The sequence below is a fragment of the Pteropus alecto genome, unplaced genomic scaffold (assembly GCF_000325575.1).
Source record: "Pteropus alecto unplaced genomic scaffold, ASM32557v1 scaffold120, whole genome shotgun sequence".
NCBI lineage: Eukaryota > Metazoa > Chordata > Mammalia > Chiroptera > Pteropodidae > Pteropus > Pteropus alecto.
Window position 1 is genome coordinate 2,324,072 of NW_006430061.1, and position 18,988 is coordinate 2,343,059.

The 18,988-nt window shown below is 41.4% G+C and overlaps 1 protein-coding gene across 3 annotated transcripts in view; it reads right to left on the minus strand.

Annotated features, from left to right (window-relative positions):
• Positions 1-18,988, minus strand: part of INSC (INSC, spindle orientation adaptor protein) — a 118,568-nt gene that overhangs the window by 49,053 nt on the left and 50,527 nt on the right. For all 3 annotated transcript variants that reach the window (XM_006904746.1, XM_006904745.1, XM_006904744.1), the window contains 3 exons: positions 12,286-12,631; positions 11,246-11,298; positions 9,971-10,094 (listed from right to left, as the gene is read on the minus strand). In XM_006904746.1, coding sequence (XP_006904808.1) covers positions 9,971-10,094; positions 11,246-11,298; positions 12,286-12,631 — 523 coding nt within the window. The remainder of the gene's footprint in view (positions 1-9,970; positions 10,095-11,245; positions 11,299-12,285; positions 12,632-18,988) is intronic.

Sequence of the window (18,988 nt, forward strand, 5' to 3'; positions counted from 1 at the left end):
AAGATAAAGTGTGTATTTAATCAAACTACATTAAATATAAAAATTATACCTAAGATTTGATAGATGCCTCTTGTAAGTTATTCAACAAAAGGTAAAATTAATAATCAAAATTAGTCACTACAAATCTCTATAATGAATGTATTTCTTAGAATCTTTCCCCACCGTTACTGGAAGCAGTTACATAAGTGATTCTAATGCTCACATGAAAATGCAGATTTCGTATATTGGGGTCCTGTACCTAAATGATAAGTACCTAATGTTCCTGATTAGTGTTTGCACTTGAAGCAAATTAACATTACATTAAACAATTAAAACCCAATGTCTTTTGCAATCACCTGCTACTATTAGACAATTTATGTCTAAGAATAATTTCTTTTAATGTCTATACACATATCTACTGTAATTACACCCCAGATTTGTCTCAGTGAATCAGCTCTCTGACAATGACAAGTGATAAGCATCCTTTTCGCGGGCATAAATTTGGGAAGATATAAGATCAAAGATTCCTCTAAAATCGTCAAGGCCATAAATATCATAAGACGTCAGAGCTAAAAGGGTCCTCAAAAGTTTTGTCCAAACTTTATTACACAATTGAAGAAACTGAGACAAAGAAATCAAACCAAGGTCACACATGTAGTACTTGGTAGAGTTGGACCTTAACCCTGTGATCCGACTTCCTATTTTCAATGGTCAGTGAATTCATCTGGACTTGTGGAGATGAAAGTATGAAGCCAAGGAAGCTAAACAGCTTCGTTAGCTTTCAGCCAATTGCAGTCCATTGGCATCTACAGTGCTCTGCCCTCTGGTGGCCAGGGCTCTTGCTGCAAGGAGCAGAGGTGACTAACAGAGCCTCAACTGCTTCCGCTCTGGATTTGTCACTATGTTCCTGCCAAGGCTGCACTTCCCCTAAGCTGCTCCCCACCGGGACTAAGCACAGCAGGCATACTGGCACGGACCCATGACTGTGGGACAGGGCACTCCCCTAACAGATGACTTTGACTTGAAAATTCTGAGTCTTTTTCTACTCAATTCTTCCTTTTTTTTTTTTCTTCTCAGTTGCAACATAGTTTTCCACTCCTACTCCTGTTTCCTCCCCTTTTTCCTTCACAGGCCTCTCTTATGGAACTCTATTTTGGTGTTAGCTTCAAACTAACACAGTCTCTAAAACCAAGTTCTTTCAGGAAATCAATGAGGAATTAGAGAAGTATCAAAAATTTACTTCACCCTATATCATGAGAAGAGCTTGAAAAAAATGGAAACAAAATAAAGAAAAATAGACTGATTTGCTGAATGACAGATATATTTTCTTAAAAGATAGACCATGCAGATATGAAACACAAAAATGAGATATTAAAAATCAGGATAAAGAGATAAGAAAGAGTTAAGGAGATGCATGAAATTTAACTGCTCTAAATAAGGAATTCGAAAAGGAGGATAGATTTTTAACTGTTTCTCAACCAAAAAGAATGACTGGAACCCAATGAAATTTATTAAGAAAGGTAAACTCTCAAACAGCAGCCTGGAATGAGTTCCTCAGAAGGAGCCAGGAAAATATGGTAAAGCTTCTTCCTAAAGCTTCAGGTAGAGAATCCATAGTTAGACATAGCTAGGTTAGCCCAGTTACGCAAAAGGATTCCGTAAAGGTGGGAAGATTTGACAGGGTGTGGTAGATTAATGATGGTCACAAACTCTTTGCTATTCTTCTCATAAAGAGATGTGTTCTGTTTTTCCTCCTTTTGAATCTGGGCTGCTCTCAGTGACCAATAGAAGCCGGCACTTGGCGGAATTGATGTTCTAAGACTTCTAAGATGGGGAAGAAACCTTGAAGCTACCACTGAGGCCTCCTTGAAACATTCTTTTTGGAGTCCTGTGCTACCACGTAAGAAATTTGATAACGCTGAGACTGTCGTGCTGTAGAAGCCATGTGTAGGATCCCTGATCAGTGCTCTCAGGTGCTCCCAAGGTACCATACACATGATGAAGCTTTCTAAGACTCTCTGAACCATCTGCCAGCTGAAAACCACCAAGTGACCTCTGTTGATGCCACTTGGAGCAGAAGAATCACTCAGCAAGCCTTTTCCAAATTCTTGATCCTTAAAATTATGAGATATAATAAAAATAATTGTTGTTGGGGCTGTTTCTTGTGCATTAATAGAATTCTGGAACACAGGAAAAGATTATAGAGATCAGCCTGAAATATACAAAGGGTTACTAGATAAATTTCCAAGTGAAATGTTTTAAAAATGTGGATGTAGCATTCCCTGTATCCTAAGAGAACATACTGGAGAAATGAATGAATTAAGACTCTGAGGAAAAGCACAGAAATATTGGACATACTCAAAAGAGTATGATGAGAAGATGTCTCCTGAATGGGAGTATCCAATTTAAGGAGGCAAAAGTGGATAAGATCTCTAAGAACCAGAGTTTGGGGGCAGACCCAGACCTTGATCAATTTCATTTCTCTCAATAAAGTAAATCCCAAAATCTAGAAGTTTTTTGGAAAAAGCAAAAGAACGTGCCAGAAAAGAAAGAGAAGCCAAAGTGGGAAAGCTGATCAATTCCAGCAACTGGGCTTTTTCTATGAGTTAGAGATGAAAAGAAACCCACATAAGATGCAGGGTAAACTGTTTGAAATTCAGCTAAGGCTCCCTGAAAGGAGCAGAGGAAAGAGAATGCTGGAGGCGGAGTTCATTACTGCAAAAAAAGATGTAGCAGGAAGAAATGCTACTCGAGGTTAAGATATTCAAAAGATATGGAAAGACAATGTTCTGATAAGTATGCGAAAGAGGGACTAGACCTTACTAGGCCCATAAGGGGCCAGACTTCAGAACTGTCACAAGGAAACCCTCCCTACAAGACCGAGGTCTCAACCCTAAGCAATTCTCTAGCAAGGGAAAGGAACAGTAGCCATCATGACAAGGGACTACAGTGCCTTTGTGTCCTATGCCAATTGTTTTTTTTTTTTTTCATTAATCTCCAAAAGAATATTAAAAAATATATGACCTCTTACATATTTTTAATTTGAATGGTTAAATTTTTTATCGTAAATTTAAAAAGCAAAGTTGGAAAGAATGTAATTTCCAGCAGATTGTAAATGTTGACAAAAAATATAACCATTGCATCACTCTTTCAGATGTATTCAATAAAATCTAAATACCAAAACAACTTGATACCATAATCCATTTAAAAATACAAGAATAACCTCTTTCTTTAACAATTAAACATTTTCATCTTTTCTTTTCATCCTTAAACTTATATTCCCATTCCAATTCTCCCTCAGAATTTTATCTTAATGTAACACATTTAAGTTTTAAAGTGTTTTATTGTTCACTTTTATCATACTTATCATTGAAATTTGAAATTTATCTCTTCTGACTACAAGGCTCTCAGTATTGAAGAAGAATCTCTTCTTTGTTGAGTTATCATTACAATTATTATCATTACCATTGGTCAAAACAACATAGATTATAAGTTTAATAAATAATTATAAATCGTAAAATTAAAATGTTATTATAAATAGATCTCTTCATGAGATGAATGAGGCTTTTTATTCTTTTAAGGCTTTCTAATCCATCCACTTATTCATGATTAAATATTGAGTTACTGCTGTATTTTTAGGTGCAAATCCTGACAAATCTTGTTCCCATAAATCTATATAGAGAAATGGGAGTTATATAGCCAACTTGGATAGCCAAGTGGTTCAACCCTTTGAGCATATTCTGAGTTATATAATCACATAGTGATCTATCATCAAACACTATTTTTAATGATCTGCCAGCTGATAACTCCTCTAAATTGGTCCTCCTCTACGTTGGTAAAAGCTAAGAATTGGAAACCATTTGACTTGCAAAAGCATCTATTACCCAATCATTAAAGTCATTCATTCACTATCTCAATTTCTGGGAAGACTTCCAAAAGTACTTTAGCAAAGCTTATCAAACAATCATTAATTATACCCACTACTCTTTCACTTAGAGCACCTTGGGTTATACAAATTATTCAGAAAGGATTAGGAAAATCAAAATATTATTAATTTCATTGCCAATACAATTTTTAAATCAAATATTTTTGTGTGTTTCAAATATGTTTTACCAAAACCTTGAAGCTATAGCTTTTGCTTATCTAATTTGTGGAAATACCCACTCTATAAACTAATTGGCAAAGATGATTCTTTTAGTCAAGCCAATCAGCCAAGTTGACTTAACTTTATATCAATAAAGACCTGACTTCATTTTTAATTAAAAAATGTCTTGATATGTGTTTTGAGAAATGCTAAAAACACTGACAAATAATTCATGGAAATCATTCTCTAAGAGAAAGTGCTAAAAACTGTCAATATTAAAATAATGTAGACCTAAAATAAAATTTGATTTATTTTATATGTTATAAAGCCAAGATAAAACAATTTACTAAATTTTTGATAATGCAAAGTAATGTGTAACTAACATTGTAAATTAATATAAATCTAGAAATATGATAAAAATGCATTGTATTTCTTCAGTAAACAGGTGTGTATCTATTGAACTCTGGTGTTCCTTTTAGGGAATAGTTAAATAAGATCGAGAAGAAAAAAATCAGAAATTATTTAGTTATATTTAGTAGCTCTCATGCTCAAACTTCACTATGTATTTAAAGAAGGAAAAATGTATTTACTGCTTAAATCTGATTAGCCCAGCTGCTAGCAATTAATTTTATCTTTTGTTAACAGGAAGTAGAAATTACTATAAATATTTCACTAAATGCTTTCACAAAATAGCCTTTAACTGCCTTCTTAAATAATGTGCACCAAATCTCAAAAACATCACGTAAAATTTGTATCCAATATATCTTTAAAAATTTGGTTGTTCTCAAAAATATTCCAGTTACATTTAAAAGATTCAGTATCATTAACCTTTAGTCTTTGGCTCTTCAAAGACACTTTTCTTTACAGCTGATAACATAGAGTTGAATATGAAATATAGCTGAAAGAAACTGCTGCATTTAATTGTGTGCCCAAAAAAGCCATTTTTAGGGTTTGATGTGTCCTACCTGTGTTCTCTTTGCTTTAAGGAAAAGCCCTCAAGAGCTTTTCTTTAAGGATAAGTCCCTCAAGAGCCATGTACGATTTTGAGAATAAATGGAGAAGGGAGGGGTAAGATAAATTGGAAACTTTCATAAGCACCCTTCCAATACACACACACACACACACACACACACACACACACACACGCACGCACGCGCCACACCCCATACACAGACTATCATATTTCTGAATGCAGAAAATCTCCACACTGGCAAAATATACAATTTCTAATGTCTTTCTCAACAGAAATATGTGTAAAACAGTTCATGGAAGCCTAAAGGTTTTATGATTCATGAATGAAAGGTTCCCCTTTGTGTGATCTCCCCACTTTCATTCCAAGGTTTTTGTACAGCCAGGCAATGCACTGTAAGATTCGGGATGAATGATATATGTCTTTCTTTTGGAAAGTAATAGAAGGGCTATTAAAAACTCTGTGTAGTGTTGGGAGGATCATTTTAGGACAAAAAATAAAAATTGGAGATCTGGAAATTAATTTTCTTAAAACCATATATGTTTCTCCTGGGAAATCTCTGGGAATCTGGAGAACGCAGCGTGTTTGAAGCAGTTGGAAGACTCCTAGCCTCAGTCACTTCAGGGAGCCCAAATCAATGCAGCCTGGGGTGACAGAAACACAGCATTTAGAGGGGAGCAAGAAAGTAAGAAATTTTGAAAATGCTGTATGGGACAGGATGCAAATCAACCAAGTCCTTGTGAAGGAGTTGCAAATGCTTAACTTTGCAAGTGAATGAAATCTTATCAAATGCCTGTCAATGGCTTTACTCTATGAGAAAGGAGGCATTTTTCTGCCTTATTTGGTAAATATGGGACTACAATTAACCTATGGTGGCTGCTTTCCCCCAGAGAATGTATGTTCACAAATCCTTGTGAACCACAGACAACGGAAATAAACTGACTAACATCCCGCCACAGCTGCATCCAAGATGGTTTTGCCACCATCCCCTTTACTTGTTAGGCCTTTGGTTGCAAGGACAAAGTCCTGGGAGAAGATGTTGCCTGGACTCCCTGAATTATTCCTAAGGATAAAGGAATTCCGTTTTTTACTGCTGTTATTTTTACTTTGTTTTCTTTTACTTTATTTTCTCCCAGGGAACTTTAAAATAAGACAGAAGACTATATTAAAATTTTGGTTATCTTTATAGTTCTCAACTGGCAGGTATGTTTGGATTATCTTTGTGTTGCCATTTAATCACATTGCAGCCTCTAATTACCTCTATTGGACAACATAGCTGAGCAAAATCCAAGAGTGGGAAATAAATCAGGAAAGCAAATTTTGAGCTTTAGTTACAAATCCTCCTTAGAGTTAATTTAATGAACGTAATATAATGAAACATTTCCGAGCCTGCTGGGAGCAATGTCTAAGTTGCCCACTGTGATTCCAGAAGGATCCACAAAGAAGTATGAGTTGTTATGTGGGGGAAATGGCTTAATGAAGGTGGGAAGGGACTGCCCCACAGGCAGTTAACCTCCTCCTCCAAGGGACCCAGCCATACTCCTGGCTGACCATAGCCTAATGGAAAAAAGGCCAACAGATAACAGGACAAGAACTGTGTACTACTAAAGGGTGATATTCGGTACCCATTCCTGTTCTCCTAGGAAAGGTCGTCAGCAACATCACCTCTGCTGGCTTTACTTCCTACCCTCCACGTCATCTTGCTGGAAAGGTAGAAATGAGTTAGTGAGTTTGGAAGAAGAAACTGAGTATGTTCAGCTTGGTGCCTGCCCCTCTTCTCTTAGAAAGTGTCCCTCTGGTTTGGTTTTATCACACCAGGTGCTTGTCCCTCAGGTGAGACCTGAAGTTGTCTAGCTCTGCCTGGGACAAGAAGGGGAAATTTAACTGTGAGATATAGTTTTAACAACCTCTTTTAGCCACCTAGCCGAAAATACATTCTCCAATCAGTTTTATTAAAAATAAAGGTGCTATTTTAAACAGAAATAAAAATTGATTGATAGAATGAAAGGATGAATGAATATATCATGTAACCACATGAAGCTGAACCAAGGATTCAAAGGTACAGGTGAGAGTCAATTGATTAATGGAGAGTCCCCTAGAAGTCCCCTTCAAGTAAATCAGTTGTTGTAAGTCTTCTCCCTCACCACCCATATGGCTAATCCTTTATTCCCACATAAACTAATCATCGATGCGTATTAATTTCCCATTGGTGGCTCCTAACATTTAAGCCTTGAATGTTTCCATGCCCACCAACTAGTTAAACTATCTTAATAAACAATTAATTAGGTGATTAGGAGTTCTTTTAGCAAAGCTTGTTGTTGGCTTCCAGTGAATAAAGCAGGTGACACAATCAGAAGAGTGCCACCAGCTACCTACGTGTTGTCTCATTTAATCCTAACGACCCACTGTAGAAGTGAGGAAACCGAGGGTCAGAGAAATTAAGTAACTTGCCCAGGTTTGCATACCCAGTAAGTAGCATGGTCAGGATTTGAACCCTGATATGCCCCCAAACTCCATGCTCAGTTCACTACCCCACAATGCCCACATTCCTAGAGTTGCGCACTATCACGATTGGAAGAACTTGCAAGTCACTCAGTCCAACCTCCATCTACTGCTGATGTCTTCCCTATCTCAGTGATGGGCAGTTCCTCAAACATCCCCTTCCACTGCAGGGCAGCCCTATTGCTTCGCAAACTCTTTTTCACGTGGAACATCCTTTAGATTCACTCAAGGGGCCTGAGGTCCTTCTTCTCTTTGGGGCCCCGAAGCACAGAACTTTAGAGGTAGCAGAGTGTCCATCTTTAGGGTAAACGTCCCCTGCTTCTCCACCTGTTCTCTATATACCTGGATCTTCAGCCCTTTCCTATCCTCCTAGGAATCTCCTCTGAGCACATTTATTGCCAATGACACATTTGGAGTCTGGAATAACATTCCAGAATGGAGCAGATCAGTGCAGAGGAGTGCTAGATTATCACTGCCTTTGCCGTAAGCACTGTTCCACCATGTGCCATTTTGGAGGAGCGTGGGGATAGGGAGTGAGAAAGTGGGAAGAGCTCTGGTCCTCTGCTCAATAGCCTAGATGGCTCCCTAGTGGAAAAAAAAGATGTTTCCCAAATTGCATTTTCTGAAACACCAGCATCCCAGAATAAGTAAATAGGTGCTTTTTAAGAATAAAAAAGATCTATGACTATGTAAGTTTGGAATATTCTGCTTAATATTTGTTCATTAATAAATTAAAAATAAAATTAATAAAGTAAATATTTATTGAGTGCCTACCGTATGCCAAGTTCTGTTCTAGTCACTAGATATATATCCATGAACAAAACACAGTAAAATCCCTGTCTATGGAAGCTACAGCTCAAATAAGAAACACTGTGAATGTGTGAGGACCTTTTAGAAGACTTTAGAGACACAGCCCAAAAAAACCAAGTAGGCTCTTGGCAGCCCAGGGACCTTTTCCCAGGAATCTGTGACCGAGAGCATCAACAAGACACTCTACCCTTTCGCCCCCTAGTAAAAGAGCTGATGGCTACTTCCAAACCCAGCTGGTTTCTGGTTACAATGCAACTCTTCTATTTCAGCCCTTTTAATTGAACTTAGTACTTCCAGGCAAGAGAGTACATAAATGGTATAAAAAGCATCAGTAGGCATCTGCACCCCTGCTCAAAAATTCCTCCAGGCTCCTCTCTTCCCCACTGCTAACTTCAATATCCTCACTCATCTCTCCCTCAACTTCTTCACCCAGTTTTGGCCCTCATGTTCCACTGAGTCCCTCTGGGACTTGATGGTTCAGTTTGGGACACTGGTTCCAGCTTGCTCCTACATGTGACCGTCAGCATTTGCTAATCAGCTCTAGATGCTGGCCTCAGCACCCCAGCCCTGGCCCTTTCTTTTCCTTGTCCCACACTCTCAAAACAGGGAGAGTGGACCTTTCTGTATTGGGAGGGTGAGAATGCATGAGGCCAGCTGCACCATCCAGCAGGTGAGCAGGTCAGAAAGACCTGTGCCTGTGCAAAATGAGCCAGCCACACAGGAAAGAGAGAAAGCAAAGTCTGGCCTCAGTAGAGAGGCTGAATTTGGAGAAAAGCCAGTATGGAAAGGGATTTGTTATTTGTAGAAGGCTTTTATTTGGTGGTGGGAAAAGAATGGCAAATATGTAACACAATTTTTCTGTAACTATAAATAACATGTAAATACCTTTTATAATAGAAACCTTATGGAATCTGCTTTTCTGGGAGGCTTTGAAAATAGGAAAAGGCAGGAGAGAGAAATAACATATATTTAACCCATACTTTGTACAAAGCACTTTCCATATGTTGTTTGCTTAGTCCTCTCACTTTCTTTCTGGGGAAGGTTTGTACTTTACAGATGAAGGAAATGAGGCTAAGAGGTTGAGGAACTTGACCAAGGTCCCATGGTGAGCCACAGTTTGAAAGTAGAACTTCCAGAACCCCCAGTCTGGAATCAAGCAGGAGCCTGTCTAGAGGCAGGAGCTGGACTATAAGTCTTTCTAGATTCTTCTCTATTACCAGGATTTCCAGAATCAGCTTGTTCCCTGCAAGTGCCTTAAGTCTTTCAGGATGATAAACATCCAGCGTGTGCTCCGTGAACAGTACTCAACAGAGGGCATTTAAGGTGGTGGGGACAATACTAAAAGTGCAATTGGGAGATGCCAGGCTCTGCCGCTACCTTGCTGTGTGACTTTAGATAAGTCTCTGCTCTCTCTGGGCTGCAGTTTTTATATCTAGAAAATATAGAGCTAAACTAACTGCTTGGGAAGTCTCTGCCCCTCTCTGACATTCATGTCTCTCAAGTGCAGGAGTTCACTTGGGTGGTCAGAGGAGGGTGTCCCTCAAGAAAGACCACTCCAGAGCTTCCCCCAGCCTGGCCCAGTTCTTCTGCCCACCCCGACTCTTCACAGCCCAGCCTGCACTGACCTGCACCTCCCGAGTCAGGGCTAGCTCCAGCAGCTGGCCAAAGTGCTGGCCCAGCGTGCTCAGGGTCTCACTCACGCAAGCTTTCATCGACTTCAGGACATGCTCGTTCTCAACCTGGAGGCACCTGGGAGAAAGAAACCATGAGATAGGCTGCTGGAAGGGTCAGGTGGTCAACCCAGAGCATCGTAGGGCCCAGACCTGGGCCCGCTGCAGGCCCGGTGGTGGTGCAAATGGCCCAGAGAGAAAACATCAACTCCTGGGGAGTCAGAGATGGAGTAGTTCATAGCTGGCTCATCCGATGGCCTCCTAGCATTCAGATACGCGCTGGCCCGAGATGGAAGCTAACAGTACATGTCGCCAGGAAGAAAGGCCATCAGAAAGCAGCCGAATCTTACCTCTGGGCTTCACCTTGGGAGAACCTGCCATCATCACGGCCAGGGTCTAGGAGTGGGGGAGGGGAGCTGGGTGCTGCAGAGGAAGGGTGCTGGAGTGCCAGGTATGCCGGTGCTCACTCTAAAGGTGTACGGCAATTAAGGGGTGGCTGCCTACAGTGTTCAAAAAGGAGAAGGATTTTCTCCCCAGACAGGAAAAACAGCTGGGGATCAGGCTCAAATTTACCCCTATGGCCTGAGGACTTTCTACATTGAAAGGCCAAAGGCCAGAGACCCTAAGGGATGCCAAGTTCCAGAGTTTCCTTCCCAGGCATGGGGGCTGGAAAGGGTGAGCGAGAGTATCAACATATAACTAGGTGTGTGTACATGCGAGATTGAGTGTGTTATGTGTCTGAGTGTAAACGATGTATGTATATGTGTATGAGATTCAGAGAAGAGGGTATGAGTGTATTTCTGTGATTGCATGAGTGTGTGTTTATGTATCTGTGCATGAGCAAGTGAGTGTCTGTGGAATCCTTGTCTATGTGTATGTGGGTATGAGGGTATGAGTGTCTGCTTTCACCTTGCCTTGACTTTGGGGATCAGAGGGGCCTCCCAAAGCTGTGGGAAACCTTGTCCTTGTTACCAGCACTCAAGAATCCTTTCTTCCTATGCCTAGGCCTCTCGTCAGCCTTTTACATTCTCCCTAGGGCCTGGAAATGGGGCAGAAAATCCCAAGGAAGTCTTTCAAGGTTGCTGATAAAAGTCAGCAAAAGGAAACTCCCAGACCACCTCCAGCACTGCCCCCACTCCCACTCTTCCTTGAGAGCAGATGCCAGCCCCTCCCCCTGCCTAAGAACAAGCTGGCAGACCTTGTCCAGATTTACCCATTGTCCAGATTTACCTCTCTGTGACTGCTGAGAGCTCTGAGCATTTCTCCATTAGCAGCTTCTCAATCTGTAGAAAAAATAGGTCAATTTTATTCAATTCAGTAAGCAGTGGTTGAGGACCAATTGTTGACTGGACCTTCTGGGGCATAAAGATGAAGAATCAAATCATCTGATTTGGGAAACAGGCACATAAACTATAACACAGCGTAATATGGATGGCAAAAGAAATCATCAACAGCTGCTTTGGGAGCTCGAAAAAAAGAAAACTGAGCAGTTAGTTATGCCAGGGAATCTGGGAAGCTCAGAGAGGAAGGGGCATTTGAACTGGGCTTCAAAGCATGAATCGAAGTTTACCGTCTGCAAAGTAGAGCGAGGAAAACGGTAAAGCACTAAGGTGGAAAGTAAATGCCAAAGGAAAGAGAAACAATAAGGGAGATTTTCAATGGTTCACTTGGGCTTGGAGAAGAAGATTCAAAGTCATGGGCTTTACAATCAGAAAGGCTTCAGTTGAATGATGCTTACACCATTTACTATATAACTTTGGGCAAGTTATTAAGCTGTCTGAGTTTCTGTTCCCTTGTCTATAAAGCGAGGACAATAATAGTAGCTAATATGTTAATTCAACTGTTTTTAATGTTTTACATGTAATAACTCACTTAGTCCTAACAACAGATCTATAAAATAAATACTATTATTATACTCATTAGGAGCACAGAGAAGTTAAACAACTTGCCAAGGTCACACAGCAGAGCTGACATTTGAATCTAGGCAGTCTGGCATGAAAGTAGGTATATGTAACCATTGCAGAGCCTCTCATAGTTCTGTCTGCTTCAGGGGTTATGCAGGGTAAATGAGATGTGCATAAAAAAGCTAGCACAAATCTTAGCACAGAGAACATACTCCGCAAAGGGCCTTTCTGTCTTCCTTGTTTTATTGGAAGAGGAAAAAAGTCCCTGGGGCAGGAAGAGCTCAGATGCCACACAACTCAGACCCATTCTTCTAGAAGTCAACCTCATTGCAAGTGCCCACCAACACCTATCCCAGGGCAACTAACCTGGTCCATCTCCTGGGAGGAGCTCCTGCTGACAGCACTGTACTCGCTGACCATGGAGCGGGCGTGGCAGGTCAGACGCACGCTCATGCTGTGGACACGTGCCCAGCGGTCCTGGGCCAGCTTCTGCCCAATCCTGCGTAGCTCGGTGCTGATGACCCAGCCTCGCTTGAGCAGAAGCTGCAGGGGGTCTCCAGGGCCAGGGCCGCCCGCCAGGATGAGGTCACCTTGTGCATCCTCCTCCAGGCTGATGGGCTTCGCCTGCAGGACACACATGCACTCGCACTCGGTCATAAGCTTCAGGTCTTCCATCCAGCGCTGGACCGAGTCCACCTGCATCAGGTGCAGCCTGCAGCCAGAGAACAGTGCCACGATGGCTATCAATACTCCACAACTGCCAAAGGTTTCAGTTCCAAGCCACCTGATGTTTACTGAACAGCTACTATATGCTCATCACTGTTTCTTGCTTTCACTTACCTTAATCCTCTTACTTCTTATTGTGTTTATTTTACAGGTAATAAGACAAAGGTACAGAAGTTTTGGGAGCAGATGACAAGACAAATAACAGGCTACAATAAGTCTGCAAAATAGCACATGATCTTTACAATAAAAGGGAACTAGATACAGCACAAATGTGAAATATTAGTTCTGTTAAGTAAGCTATGGTACAGCTACTTGGTTATATAGTGTGCATTTGTTTAAAATAAGGCTTTCTAAAAGTTTATAGCAAAGAAAACTGTGTGCGCTAATAAAGTGGGGAAAGCGGTATGCAAAAATGTAAACACACAATTATTACTATTATGTCAAAAAGCCGTGGCTAGAACAGTATTTAAAAGAAAGATTAAAATGTTAGTGTTTCTTTTATAGGTGGTGAAACTAAAGACTTTATTATTTTTTCAACTTTTTTTCTAATTTCCAAAGTTTCTATAGGGAGCATGTATGTTGCTTTTGTAATGGAACAAAATTATTTAGTACAATAGTGTAAGACTATAGATTAGATCCCGAGATCTTTATCAAGTTAAAGACTCAAGGGGCATGAGGGAGCAAACCATGTGCATATCTGGGGCAAACTGTTTCAGGAAGAGGGAATAGCAAGAGCAAAGGCTCTGGGGCACCAGTATCTCTGAGATGAGTGAGGAAGAGCAAAGATGCCACAGTCAAGCAGGCAGAGAGAAGGATGGAGACATGCAGTGATAGCAGTGGAGGGCAGCAGGTGGGAGCAAAACCTGGAAGGCTGTGCAGGACAAGGTCAGGACTTGGCTTTTATTCTGAGTCAAGACAGCACACAAAGGGCACTGATGAGGCCGGCTAGGTGGAGCAAATGTATCAGGTAGAACTGAAGTTATAAAGGCTTGCTCCAATTATAATGGTTAAGATCATGTCTTCACATTTACTGTTATTTATTGAGAAAGAGCAGGGCTTTCTGAACAATACAACTGCTTGACTATTAGGCTTTTAAATGTAATTTTTAACCTCAAAGCTTATAATATTTAACCAGGAAAAGTATACACATGGTTTCTTATAGCAAATTGCCTTTTAAATTATTAAAAACAAAAACTCACCAATGACCTTTTTCCCTCTCCCTTTATGAAAATAGCTATTATATTTTGTAAAAAAAAATTATATATATACATATATGTGTGTATATATATATATATATGTGTGTGTGTGTATATATATACATATATGTGTGTGTGTGTGTGTGTGTGTGTGTGTGTGTGTGTATATATGTGTATGCATCAAACAATATAACTTTGGTGGCATTTTATCACTATATATATATATGCATGCATGTGTGTGTGTATGTATATATGGGTGGGGGCGGGGAGAGAGACAGAGAAAGACAGAGAGACAAAGAAGCAGAGACAAAGTCACCTGAAATCACAGCACACTGCTGCCCATTACATCTTTAAGAATTCAAATTTAACCTTATATAAGTGGGATTGTATCACATACTCTTTGATTGTACACAATTTCCACTCTTCTATGTCTTATTATCACTCTCTCGATCCTCCATTCTGTGGCATGGATCCCTAGGAGTAGAATTATAATTTAATAGCTGTTGCCTTAATGGCTCCCCAAAGCAGCAGTGCTTCCCATTTCCCCCATGATATAGCATACGCATGTGCACAAACACACGCACACACACATATGCATAGTTACTCTCTGGTGTGAGTCCTCAGTGCTCCTCTGCACCACTGCCTCCTGCACAAGTCAAAATTCCTGAGGCTTGGATAGGTGGGCTTCCAAGATCTGGCCCAAGTCTCCCTTCCCACACCTGTCCCTTTTCCAGCTCCCGGCCTCAGCTCTTAGCATCCTCCCATAAACATGTGCTACACTCCAGGCACACTTAACCTTTCTATTTCCCAAACGTATAACTCTATTTTACAGTCCCTTGCGGCCTTGCACAGTTCTTTCAGACAGGAATCCCCTTTCTTTCTTCTCTACCTGGATAGCTCCTACTCACCTTGCAAGACCTGCCTCTAATGTTACTTTCTCTGAAAAGCCTCAGCCAGAGATCATCAGCTGCTCCCCAAGGTCCCTGTACCTCTTTGTGCATCCTCCATTAGAGCACTAATAACTTTCTAGTGTAATCGGTATGTTCGTTTGAACTCTCCAAGTCCTGTGAAGGGACACTCCCTCATATCTGGTTTATTGCCAGTGCCCAACATATACTCAGTAAATGTACACCAGTGAATGAGTGACGGGTATTTAGTGCTATACCTCTGCAGAAGACTCCATATGTTTCTATCACTCAGGCTACCCAGAGAGTGCCCCACGACGAACACGATTGGAAAGCAGAAGTAGAAGATGGAAAACTATATGATCAGCATGTTCTAGAGATAGAGAACTGGGAGGCAAACTGATCTAGGGTCTTTTAAAAGTCAACAAATGAACCAGTCACTCACTCACTGAGTCTTTCATTCCATAAACACTTTGTAGTGGACATCTGTTGCTTTTGGCATCCCAGCATCCTTCCTCCTTCTTCTGTTGATAGCAAAGACAAGTTACATTCAACTGCCTCCTAGGCTTCAGCTTTTCTCTTCTGTTTGGGAAAGGTTTCTCCTCCCAAACATAGGAATAGTCCCTCAGCGGTCATGTCTGTGCTGTGAAAATGTCCCCAGCAATAATTGGCAGTTGATCTTCGGGTGGGCTCCTGAACCAAGCTGCACTAATCCAATTCCCTCTCCCTAAATTGTGAAACTTAGAGCCAGAGTTGCAGAGACCGGAGTTGTTGAATATGGGACATGTTCATGACGGCAACTTCAGTTAGGGACTGGAGAATAAGTCCGAGGGTTAATTTCTATTGCTGGTAATGAAAAGAACCATTTCTAAAACCCAAGTATACAGATAACTGAGCAGAGTTGAGTCAGTGTCATCCCTTAGAGAAAAGGTTTTCTGCGAATTCAAAGAAGGGAGCTGTCCCTACCAGCTGGAGATCAGAGCTGGGTAGGGTTTGCACATGTACGGACAGTGGGAGCATATTCCGGAGCAGGGCAGACAGTGGGACAATGAGGAGTTCAGTTGGGCTGGAATTATACATTCTGGAAAAGAGGGAGCGGTGAGAGGGAAGGCAGGAAAGGTGGCCCAGGACCCTGATCTTGAGAAGCTTTGAATACCAGAGTCGGGGTTGAGCATTTATGCCGAAAGTTCTGAGACAGGGCAAGGAGACAAAGGTCGACAGGGCAAGGAGACAAAGGTCGCAGGGGTGAAAGACCACTAGAGCGCAGTGCCTGGCGCAAAGGAAACCGTGGTGCTGGGGGCGGTTCTCAGCACGTCTCCCTGGGGAAGAGCTCTAGGACCCTCAGGTGGGACACGGTCACAGCCCGCTACTTCTGAACAGGATGGGAAGTGTCATGGAAGTGCCAGGAAGGGAGCAAAAGGGAGCCAGAGCCACCAGAGTCCTGCTTAGATCCCAAACTCACATTTTCGTCACTCCCTCCATCCCCAGTTCTTGCTCTTTAAGATCTTTAAAAATTAGAAAAAAAAAGTGGGATTTCAGACACTGTGTTAATTAAAATCCTAACTGATTTATCACTCTGCTGGTAAGAGAAATGGGATGACAAAACTGTTGATTTCTCCAGAATTTGTGCCTGCTTATACATGTCTGTTTGTAGATATGAACTCATCTGGGTATCTGTTTCTATTATCTGTATGTCTGCGTGTGAGTTTATGTATCTCTACCTGTGCAAATACTCTGATGAGTGTGTGTGTTTGTGGGTCTTGCATCAGATACACTCGAAGATTAAAAACCAATGAGATGGTGCTTGAGCATGGGCTGTACTTAGTGACTCAATTCCAAAGAAAAGAGAATAGAAAGTGGAGAAAAAAGTAACTTTGCAGTAAAGAAACTGCAAACCCCACCTTAACCAAGTGATCAAAGTGAACCTCACCACTTGATAAGCCGTGTTGACAGCACGTACCCTGATATGATATGATGAGAAGGACGTTTCGCCTTGTGGCGTTCTTCCCCAGAATACATGACCTCATTCTCATCATGTGAAAGACATCAGTGACCCAAACCGAGGGACATTTTACAAAATACCTGACCAGTACTCCTCAAAACTGTCAGGGTCATCAAACACAAGGAAGACATAGACAGAGAAGATGAAGGAGACATGATAATAAGTGTAATAGGATCTCCAGGATGGAATCCTGAAAGACAAAAGGACGTTCGTGGAAGCTCTAGTGGAATGTGACTAAAGTCTGGCATTTTGTTAACAGTAAAGGACCAGTGCTGGTTCCTTAGTTGTGACAAATGTACTTGCTTGTGTAAGACGTGACGATAGGGGGAACTTGCTAGGGGGTGTGTGGGAATACCCTGTACTATCTTTGCAACTTTCTACAAATCTAAAATTATTTTAAAATTTAAAAATTCCTTTAAAAAATACAGGGTTTGGGGAGGAAGGAAGAGTCTAGATGACAGGCCTGAGGATTTTTTATCCCATCTCGCTGAGAAAACATTTCACCTCCCTTGCTTCTTCCCCTACCTGAAGCACAGGCTGAGTCTGGCTGTCTCTCTGGCTTTGTGTCATGTGCCCTGCAGAAGGCAGACCTAGGAAATCCAAGCCCCACTGGATGGGTAGGTGGAACCTGGCTAAGAGGCCAAGAGTTGAAGCTTCTTCAAAGAACCTGGAAGTGGAAGAAAGGGGGTTCCCAGTTGGGCTAGGGGATAGAAGTTGTTCTCTCGGAGAAAAGAAACACAGCAAGCCTAGCTAGCTTCGTCTTCCGGTAGGCCCCATTATCTGCCCTTGAGCCCACCAGTGGCTGAATCCTAAGCGAGCCTCTTGCTTGGCTGCCTCAGGGAAGCCTCCCTCTGGCAGAGTCAGGCCCTCAGACTGATCTTGCTTCCTCCTTAGTTGCCTGAACAGGGCTTGATGCAGAGCTTCCTGGAGACGGAATAGCCTATTGTGTAAGGGCCTGGGGCATAAGATGCGCATCTGCAGGCCAAGGCCTCACATCAGCATGAGGGGGTAAAAAGAGCTAGCTCTGCTTCCCGTAATCTGTGTGACCAAGGGCAGGCTGCTGCTACTATTTATTTTTTCCTGTTTCTGAAATTTTCATTGAAAAAAATGTATGTACATAAAAGTGAACAAGTCATAAAATCAAGTTGCAGCTCAATGAGTTTTCATAAAATCAACACATCCATGTATCCAGGAGCCAGATAAAGAAGCAGAATAGTACTGGCACCCCAGAAGTCTCCCTGTGCCCCCTGATGGTGCTCCCCAACCAGGACAACCAGCATCCTGACTTTTGACAATATACATTAGTCTTTTGAGTAAGTTTCTTAGCCTCTCTCAGGCTCGATTGTCCATCTATAAAATAGAGATAACAATAAAACCTTCCATACCAGGTTAATGGAAGAATTAAATTATTATTTTTTTTGTAATGAAAATATTTATTGACTATAAATCACCACTTTAAAATAAAACCCAGCTGTAAGCATTTTGTTGTTGTTGTTTGTTTGTTTGTTTTTATGGTGACATCGGTTAATGAAATCCAATAAGTTTCAGCGGTACACTTTAACAGTAAGGCAAATATATTTACACTGTGTTCACCTCCCATCGTTAGATTTCTGTCACCACATATTTGACCCCCTTTTAAATGGTGAATTAAAGGGCCTAGGACATTGCATGGCAAAAAGGAAACGCTCAAAAATGTTCTCTCTGCTGCCCTTCCCCACATGTGACAGTTAAGCACCTATAATAATAACCATAATAGTGGCTCGCATTTATTAAGCACACTCCATGTGTTGAGCACTGTGCTTAGAGCTTCACAAGAATTACTTGACTTACTCCTCAGAACAATTGTCTAAGTTAGATCTTATTGTTATTCCCATTTTACAGGTGAGGAACCTGAGACACAGAGAAGTAAAATCACCAGGTAGAAAGTAGTGGCACTGAGACTGGAACCCTGGTCTCTCTGACTTGAGTCTACTCTTAACTTTTATGCTTTACTGCTTCTCACTCTGCCCACCCTTCAAAAAAAAAAAAAAATAGAGGAACAGAGAACAAGATGAAGCTGCCTCACAAAGGGAAGCAGGAAGGACCATTTTCCCAAGCAAGAACTTCGAACTTCAAGGCTGCTTATGAGCAACAAAAGATGAAGGGAAGCTATAAACCCCTGACTCTGCCTCAAGTTCTGCTGTGGAGGGCAGGGCAGGACCCCTAACCTTGGAGAAGTAATTACTGCTTTCAGGCCACAC